The sequence below is a fragment of the Tigriopus californicus genome, chromosome 1, assembly GCF_007210705.1.
Source record: "Tigriopus californicus strain San Diego chromosome 1, Tcal_SD_v2.1, whole genome shotgun sequence".
NCBI classification, from domain to species: domain Eukaryota; kingdom Metazoa; phylum Arthropoda; class Copepoda; order Harpacticoida; family Harpacticidae; genus Tigriopus; species Tigriopus californicus.
This window is the reverse complement of record NC_081440.1, coordinates 4,326,850-4,336,635: the sequence shown is the minus strand read 5'-3', so window position 1 is coordinate 4,336,635 and position 9,786 is coordinate 4,326,850. Positions and strand designations below refer to the sequence as shown.

At 38.3% G+C, this 9,786-nt stretch overlaps 1 protein-coding gene across 1 annotated transcript; it reads right to left on the bottom strand.

The window, feature by feature from the left end:
* Positions 1-325: 325 nt before the first annotated feature.
* On the bottom strand, positions 326-9,385 carry LOC131887736 (dynein axonemal light chain 4-like). The gene is made up of 4 exons (XM_059236803.1): positions 9,266-9,385; positions 6,430-6,676; positions 4,694-4,839; positions 326-1,148 (listed from the first exon to the last, which is right to left on the bottom strand). The coding sequence occupies exons 2-4, from the start codon at positions 6,653-6,655 to the stop codon at positions 993-995; spliced, it is 528 nt and encodes a 175-aa protein (XP_059092786.1). The 5' UTR covers positions 6,656-6,676; positions 9,266-9,385; the 3' UTR covers positions 326-992.
* Positions 9,386-9,786: the final 401 nt, after the last annotated feature.

Sequence of the window (9,786 nt, the reverse complement as noted above, 5' to 3'; positions counted from 1 at the left end):
CACTTTGTAAGTGGAACACTGCCTTCTTATCTCTTCCACAAAAGGCCATGCCGCACTTTTGAGGGTTCAAAAATTATGCGAGGGAGTTCCAAGTAGAAGTTCAACCTCCTCTTGATTACCTTTTTATTTAGTTTATCAATGAACCACTGTAATATGGAGTAGGATTGTGGGAACCAAGACGACGCATTGCGTTGTTCTTCAAATATTACTGATCCCTCGTCACTAGGACAACAGGGTGTCCCGAAAGTGGTTGCCCATTCCAAATAGATGTAAAATCCTTATTTCACTCAGACATGTTTTTTGCTGATTTATCTGTATAGGTGAGTGGTGAAGCTAAACGTAGTATTTTTGGCCAGAATTTTTGCCAAAATAAGTATCGTCAAAAAGTGTAGGATTATCAATTTTCAAAGTTGACCGGAAAAGTTCGCATGAACTGTGATCCGTCCATTTGACCAATGACTAAAAGTACGTTGCCTCCTTTTTTATGTATTTCAATTTACATTATTTTGTCCCCTTTAAGACGGTCACAACCAGAAAATTCTCATGATAAGTGAATCATTGATATGACACCTTGGTCAACCTGGGTATATTTTCGAATTTTCAGCTCGATTGAGCTTTTGCATCTTGCGCAGTAAACAACTCTACTCAAAATGAATGACCTGGTCCTCTTGTGATAATTGAGGGTTATCTAATTTCTTCCAGTTAGTGTGGTGTGTTACGCTTTAAAAGAACAGATTTTTGATCCCGTCATTCGATTGAGCTGAAAATTAAAATCCTTAATTGATCGAAATCGCATTGCAATGTCTTGCTTTCAAAATGTTAATTTTCAAAGCTAGCATCCTCGAATAAATTTCTATGCTTCATATTTTATCTCTATTACCAATTGTTTTGGGTTTACTTTTACTCTTAGGCACTCTTTGTGTCAATAAGAAAAACAACGTGAGTAAATGTTAACCAAGAAAGAGTACACTATCCCACTCTTTGACAAGCAATTAAATCTTCTCTGAAAAGTAATCTCGAGCCTTTTTTCGTTGCGGCGCCACTTCAGTATCATTGTCGTCTCGCTTCTTCAAAAGTAACGATTTCATTTTCTCCTTGGTGTTGGGGTCTGATATGTGATTGATGCTCGAGGGTAAAATGGCTCCACACTGCAAACAAAAAATAAATGGACACATATCAATTCAACTTCTAAAGGTGCCGAACAGGCCAATGGTTTGCTGATCCTCTTCAATCAAGCTAAAAAGGTCTTATTACCGCTCAGGAACCTTGCTCTGCCCTTTTAAAGAATAACAAGAGAAAATTTCCGCTCGACAAGTGTTAATTGAGTTATACCCAAAAGTTTTGCTCGACTCCAAAGGAGAGGAATACTGTCTCTTCCCACGACTCAAAAAGGAAAGAGGCACTTCTTTTGCCACATTTATATTATTCGAGCTTTTATGAATGTGTAAAATGGATCCTGATGGATGTGCTCTATGGTTTCTACGAGCATACTCGTATGCTCATCAATTTTTTAACTTGTTTCGTATGTTGTTTCAAAGGTAACACTTCCGGAAGGTGACGGTGATACATACGGAAACGGCATGCAGTTTGCTCCTCTCAAGGTTTATTGAATGGGTTCCAAAAGGTGGGAGATAGGCAAAAATTCCAAAATTTAGGAAGTATATTTTCAAAAAGATTTGCAATCTGTCAGAAAGACTGGAAGGTATTTTGATGCCAGTAGCCTCTAAATAAAGTTAGATTTGGTTCAAGCTAAGATCAAGGCTTCAATTGAGAAGGACCAATTGAGAAAGGAGAGTAAAGTGGTCAAGAAGGTAAGGTCGAGTCAGAAAGCATTTTTTCTCTTAAGAAAACTGCACTAGGTCCATGGGTTACCATACTTGAAGATCAGTTCTCTATTATGCTTTCAATTTAGTACAGGTCTTAGGAGTAAGAGCTCATTGCTCTACTGAAGAGTCTCTTGAGATTGGCGAGGTCAGCGTTCAAGTTCAGCGTTCAGCGTTCAGATGTTCTAGTAATCACAGATTAAGATGGTTTAGAGGCCATCAAGAAATATTAGTTCTCCTGGCCCTGATGGTGTGACATCTCAGTTTCTGATGAGATGCGCAACGGTTCTAGCTCCTGTTTTCTCGCCTTTGATGTGTTTCACCTTGGATGAGGGTTATTTTTTATTCTCTCCAAATTTAGCTCATCTCGGGAGAGACTTAGCATCATGTATACAGAGTGGTTAAGCAAAAAATGTCCGGTGTACTGTTATAAATTTCGCAACCAAATTGAAAATGACAATAAATGCTGGGTTCCCAGGGTATACATTTCAATGGCTCGGGCGAATATGTGTGCTCCTCGATGAGTGAGCAAGCAGCAAAAAAGCAAAGAGTCCAAATTTCATCAAGGCCCAAGTTAGCCAAAGCGCCATTGCCAGAATATTTTGCACATTAGTGGCATTGTCTAATATTGGCCGCATTTGGACGTATAGTTTGCATCTCATTACTGCTTATCTTTGTTGCAAATACGGCTGAAATTAAGATTGATTCCTTTTTAACGATACTTTGAGACGTAGTCTTTTTGAGAGCAGTTATAATCAGATGTCTGTAAAAACTGAATGTCGTTCTTTCAAGTAAGGCCAATCCCGTTTTTTTAAACACGGCCTTACAGCACAAATTCTTTGTCGGCTATCATGATCCATCATTCCCAGCTCTAAATGGATTTGATTTTTGTTCATCTTGAGAGATAAGGACTACTAGAATTACTTGGTCGTCCAACGAGCTTCCCGACAAAATCGACCCACTCTGGATAGTAGCGGGGCAATTCTGAGTCCCCCTTCAGAAAATATTAAAACAGTAGAATTCAAGTTGTTTCAATCGGAGACTCGTCACATTTATAGTAGTTACTCATTAAGTTGTGTATTGAAAATTTGTGTCGTCAAAAGCTGATGTGGCTGAGCCAGAGCGGCCCGAAAGTTCGAATCTTATGTAGTGTATACTGCAAAACTTTGACTCCAGATTTTGGGACCAAATTTTGTAACGTTGATTTATTTTGCCACATCTTTCGATCTCATGATACACTCATTTTGGATGAAGTGAACGGTTGAAGAGATACCAAACTATCACGTCCGTTAGGTATCCATTTCTCCAGTTGTCCGTGATCTAGCCTCCATTGCGAAACAAAAGGAAACGTCCATAGCTTACCTGCTAAAACTTAGCTTTAACCATTTCTTAATTATCGTAATGCCAACAAAAAGGCTTGAAATGGACGGTCCCAGTGTGGAGCGAATGTTAGGTCTCCGAAAACCAAAGCCCAAATATCCGTTGGCTCAAAAAAGATTTTTCTGGTTTTCTCTGTACAATGAAGTACATTTATTTGACTAGACTACGACTGCTCTCGAGAGAAAGATCTTGGACGAATACACTGCAAAGCACAGTTTGGGTGCGCTGTCATGCGAAGAACTTTCGTTTGACGGATGGAGATGATAGTATTCAAACAATGACACCTTGAAAGACTTTTAATGCCAACGTGGGCGGATATGGTTGATGTTATCAATATGTTTCCCAAGAACTCATCTCTCGAGCAATGCAAGATATTTCTTATTCCCTTGTTTCAAAAATTTGTTGCAATTGCCATTGATAGATATTCACTATTTAGTATTTGCATTTGGCCAAAAATGACGCCACCAAAAATTCTGGCCCTCAGTAGGCTCATGTGCAGATATGGTAGTTGAAGTGGTACTGGAAGGGTATAAAAATGAGGGTTATGAATCCAAATTGTCTCCCATCTCCAATGTTGGCTCTTAATCCTTCTCCATGGAATCTAGCGCCACGAAACCTCTTCTGAACTTGCCCAAGGTAGCTAGCAATGTTCGATCGATATCTTTGATCCGTTGATATGTCCACGAACTTCTAGAAATACTGTAATATCTCTGGAAGTCCGTGATTTGTCAAACATTGGATTACTCAAGAATATCGTAGTATCTTGCGTAACGCCCCAGGAAATCTCTATTCGTCCTTTTCCCGGGTCGTACATTCCATGTTTCATCTGCACTACTTCAAGGAAAACAACAAAAAGCCCTCTCTTTAGCTTGAACTACAGTCGTAGTCTTGGCAAATTCATGTACTTCATTGTACAGAGAAAACCAGAAAAATCTCTTTTTGAGCCAACAGATATTTGAGCTTTGGTTGTCGGAGACCTAGCATTCGCTCGACACTGGGACCGTTCATTTCAAGCTTTTTGTTGGCATTACGATAATTAAGAAATGGTTAAAGCTAATTTTTTAGGGGGTTAGCTATGGACGCTTCCTTTTGTTTCGCAATGAAGGCTAGATCACGGACAACTGGAGAAATGGATACCTAACGGACGTGATAGTTTGGTATCTCTTCAACCGTTCACTTCATCCAAAATGAGTGTATCATGTGTTAATCCTATTGTCTTCTGCTAGGATTTATACACCCTCTTTGCGAGATGTCTTTTGCATTGCCCTGAGTTGTCTTGGGAACAGAGACTCAAGGCATGTGATGCTGAAATGAAGGAAAGGTGTCATTTGGTTCTCGCAAGTTCTGAATCTTGTAACTATGTCCGTGTCACGAAGAACAACAATAATGACATTTAGTTTCATGAAACATCATCCTCTTGATGCAAGATGGGTCTGCTATTTGCCAGTTGTCTGTGAAAAGTTGAGATTGAGTGAATGAATGATAGTCACCTTCCAAGCTAAGATTCCAACGTTGCCATAGAACATGTGGAACACGAGGTTATCGTCGTAATCAATGTCAAAGGTGAACTCCTCACCCACTACCACGTGCCAAGAAGCTCCAAAAAGATTGTCTAAACCTCGCTTGATTCTCTCAGCTAAAAAGAGAGCAAATTTTGAACACAAAATGAAGCACCTTATTATTACAAATGCTTGTAAGCCAAAGTTTTTGGGCAAAAATGTCCGTTTCGTACTTCTGATTTGAAATCACCATCACTTTATAACGGCGAGAAATAATCTTTTCCAAAATAAAACTCATAGCGGATTCGATAACGAGCCAGTTTTGTTATTCAATGTATTGATCCTCAGTTATCATTAGACTCCTGCAATATATGCCATTTCTATGTCGAGCAGACATTGCAGAAGTCTGACGGTTCGGATATGCGAAAGCGCTTAACCGAGACATTGGCAGGAAACCCAGCTTGTCGAACTCCTGTTCGACATATGGGCATTTTTTTGGCCAGAGTCTTTTTATCCTCATTGCCTTATGGTATTGAGATAAGATGGCTACCGCCAACTTTGGGTAAACCAATTCCAATAAGCTTGGCCATCAATTTCCTTTGATCTTGAACAAATCATGCCAAGGAGACATTGAAGGAAAGGAGTCAACATTGGCCGAGAGATTCTATCCTTACTTTTGGCAAATGCTCTTTGAAGGGATGCTTTTATAAAACAAACTAGTACGATCTTGATTGTATGAGGTAAAATTTCACCTTTTTTATTTTACTCATAATTGTCTTAATTCCTAAACGTCAAGAGTTTTTGCTGTATGAATCAGTTACTTCAAATGAATCCTGTTTTTGTAAGTTTGCTCGAACCTCGATCTTCTTTTCTTCTTTTGAAGTCATAGTTTTGCAAGCTCATTCACTACTAAGATGGAGATCTACCATACAATTTATCGGGCTGGAGCTATATCAAAAAGATTATAACTCAAATGAATGCACTTGCAAGGTATACATTTGCTTTCTTAGCTTTCCAATCCGATGATCTTCCATATTTATCCTGCTGGATTTTGAATCTTATTTGTGTCTAATTTTTCCATTGTAATAAATCGAGTCCACAAGGGAAGCTCATTATATCTCATACAACCAGAGCTTAGGCTCTATTTCAAATTCTCAACTAATGTGAGGCTGATTATTTGTCTAAAAATTATTATCCGCAATATTTCAACTTCTAGCTCATTTCCAATGTCAGACTTCTCAGGCGGTGGCTACAAAAAGGTGGCTACAGAAAATTCATTTGACACGCTAAATAGCAAAATGAACTTCTTTTGAAATGCAATGAGCGAAATAAATCTGGATTTTGTTAAAAGCAGCCCGACTGCTTTAAATAATTAGAAGCTATCGGCCTACGTTATCGACCCCACGTTTGCTGGAGGCTAGATCACCAAAGGGTTACAAAGTGAATCCAGGCTTGTACAGCTTAACTATATAATGGTAATTTTGATATCTCTAGTGTAAATCAAAAGATTGTATAAAAGAACCTTTACCAATGTTTCCAAATTCTGAATAGAATCCCTAAATGTGATCTTTTCCCAGAAAGCCATATCATCATTTTGTTTCAACAATTGATTTTCGAGAAAAAAATAAAATAAAATTCGAATCCTTCATCACTTCAACTTGGTTTTCATCTCTTTTGGGAGAGGTCAGCAAGATGTTGCGAAAGAGGTCAACCTTTTAAACGCTTACCAATCCACAAGGGCTCAATAGCATGACTTGCATCAAGGGCTGCTATCACGACCTCTTTTGCCTCCCTAAATTGAGGCTTGAGCATCATTGTTTTTCGTAGAATGGGAACCATTTGCCGATGAACATGGCTCCGGTCTGCTAGATCTTGAACGTTTCGGGTGGTTTCCAACTTGATGAAATTCCATCCATCAATATCAAGACCCCCTCCCAGGAGATCGTCGGCCATTATCACGAAATTTGCTTCGACCTGAAAATCCTTGTGCGCAATGAAACGAACAAAAGGAGCATTGAAGCTCGAAATTAAACTCGCAAGTCGAGCTCAGGAGGTGATTTGTCACAAAGTGGTGTTAATTACAATCATACTATTGATGGTTCGAGCCAAGCTTTTGAAACCAGAGACCAATTTTAAAGCAAAGGAGTGAATCTTGGACCGACAATATATTGTAAATAGCTACATAAGTAAAACATAAGTAAAAACAAGATGGAAAAGGAGGGTCAAATTTTGTCCGCATTTAATGAGGACCTTTCTGTTCAAGTTGTAACAAAAGGTAAAGATGAATGGGTCAAAACTTTCTTGACGTATATAAATCATTATCTATTTTTTGACGGGTTTGTTTCCTGGGATCTGGAATTTAATCAGCAACGGTATCAAACTAAATATTGGCATTGGTTACTTATTTTTATAATAATTTAATTTCTGATCCATTAACACATTAGATTTTCCAGGGACAGGTGATTGAAAAGCCCTAACTAGATTAAAATGTACATATTCATTGGAAGCATTAGAGGGCAGCAAAATGAAAAATGAGGGAGCATGAGAAAGAGGAGAGGAGGGCTTCATTGTTCAAACTAACTGTGATTATTAAGGACTGGAAAGTCCTAAAAACTTTTTCTACGATGACTACACTTGATCCTCCAACCTTGTTTGGGATAAAGCTCATATTATGCTTTTGAAAACATGCCATATCAGACACCTTTTTCACCTTTTAGCGCAGTCCCAACATCTTCATTCTCTTTCAAAATGAGAGCTCTTTCTTTTGCTCAATGTTCCAAGAAAAACGTCTAGTGGAACAGTTAATTTGTGAAGAGTTAGGTATTATCTCTGCACTTAAATGTTCCCCACTTCCAACCACAAGTCTAACTTTTTTACGTACTTTCAACTGACAATGTTCATTGAGCTTTTCATTTTCTTGGGAAACTATTCCTTAACCCTTTGTGGACTAGATAGCTTAAACCATGTGAAGGAGTGAAGGAGCATGTATGCATTTCTTTGAAGATTGACACACCAGGTAGCCTCAAACTTGCTTCTGAATTTTTTGCAAACTTCCTTATCGCTACCGGGATTGGAATTGCAGCAGTTCAAGACGAGAGATTTATTCAATTTACTTAACTTTTATTTATATATATTATTTGATCGACCAACGATTAGAGTTGGCTAATCTGGCTAATCCTTTAACATAAGGGTGATTGGGAATTTTAGTCAAAAACTTGTCCAAGTCTGATTTAAATCCTGTTACTGGATCAACGCCCACATACCCCTTACAAATATTTGCAGGCAGCAAATTGAACAATGAAGGAGCCTGAGAAAGAAGAGAGTTTGATTGCATTGCTTTAACTAGCCTGGATTCTTAAGGGCTTGAAGGTGCTCTCAAAACGCATGTTAAGTCTCTACAATTGACCCTAAATCCTGGGTTGGGATTAAGTTCATGAACGCTTTTGAAATCAGATACCTTTTGTACCTTCTCTGAATAATGTACAATCCCAACCTTTCTAACCTCGCCCAGTACAAGAGCTCTCTCATATCCTTAATGTTCCTAATTAAAACATCTTTGGACCAGCTCAAGCTTTTGCAAATCTGCTGAACAAATTGGAGCCCAAATGGGTGAGGCATATTCAAGATGCGGCTGGACAATCGACTTGTATAGAGTTAGCAATGTGATACTATCTCTGGACTTAAACGTGTAATATATCCAACCACATGTTTAAAAAACTTTACCAACTTTCAAATGGATATGCTCATTGAACTTTCCATTATCTTTGAGGACTACACCTAAATCCATCATGGATGAGACTTGCTCAATGTCCTTACCTTTATCATCTAATAGTGGAATATCTAATGACAAAAAAAATTGTAATACTTACAATGGGAATGCAACTTTGAGTAAGTGGAGGACTAGCTATGAATAAAAAATGAGTGAAGAAGTTCAATATTTTCTGCACATGACAATTGTGGTGTGAATATTTGTGGCACTGGCATTTTATTTTGATTACAAGAACTGGAGGTACTACTGCCCCAAAAGCAAAGTACATAATGAAAAGCAAGTTCCTTTTCATATTATTAAGTATGCTAAACAAATCAAATTTGGCTTAGTTCATCTCCTTGTCAAATTATTGAAGTAGTTTTGCCAATTTTTGAACACAAGCCTTTTATCCTAACAAACATTTCCAAAATTCTTAATTTGTGGGTGTACTTGTCTTGCGCCAGTGTTGCTTTCTCATAATTCCAGTACTTTGAGGACTCGTCAATTTATTAACATCATGGCAAAGCCACCATTTTGTAATGGTCATGAATTCCCTCACATATCCTGTCATTTACTTCCCATGACGGATTTTTCAAACAAGACGCAAAAGGCCAAGATTGAAATGATCCACAATTCCAGAGAATTGACGAGCGTTCGAAAAGCCTCAATTCTGTTTGAATTAAAATTGAAAATAAACTCCTCAGGCACCTTGTTGTCTACATCTTTCAAAAAGACTTAATCAAGGAAATAGTAACCCTAGCTTGGGGCAAAAAATTGAAACATATCTTTTTGCTTCCATGAAAAGCAAGCCTTACCGGATGTTGCTGGGTTCTTTATCACGTAGGTTTTCTCCAATTTAAGATGAGAAGTAGTTGACTTGTTCCAAAAGTGTTTGCGAGGCAAGTGGTTCTCGAGTCGATGACATTTACCGATATTGGTCCACCAGCTGTTGATGGTGCATGTCAAAAATTGACAGAAAATCCATTTCGGTATTTGCCGGCAATTCCTCACTACTCTGTTTCTGCCCTCTTTGGCCATGAATAGGACGTTGAGTTGTTTACTACCGGTAGTAGTAAGTACACTCATCCATGAAGCAATCAAACCATCTGATCTATTTCCGATGAAATTCCGTTTGGTTATTGACTGGTATATTGTTGTGGCGACGGCCCACGGCTTAACCATTTTCGGAAAGATGCTCCTTTCCGTTGGAATGTGACGATGAAGTTGACAATAGCTTCGATGCATCATATGAATAAAGTGCGTAAAGTCGAATAAGGGTTTCTAGTTTTTGGAAAACGAAAAAAAAAAAACCTAGAGTGTCTATTTTTCCCCATAA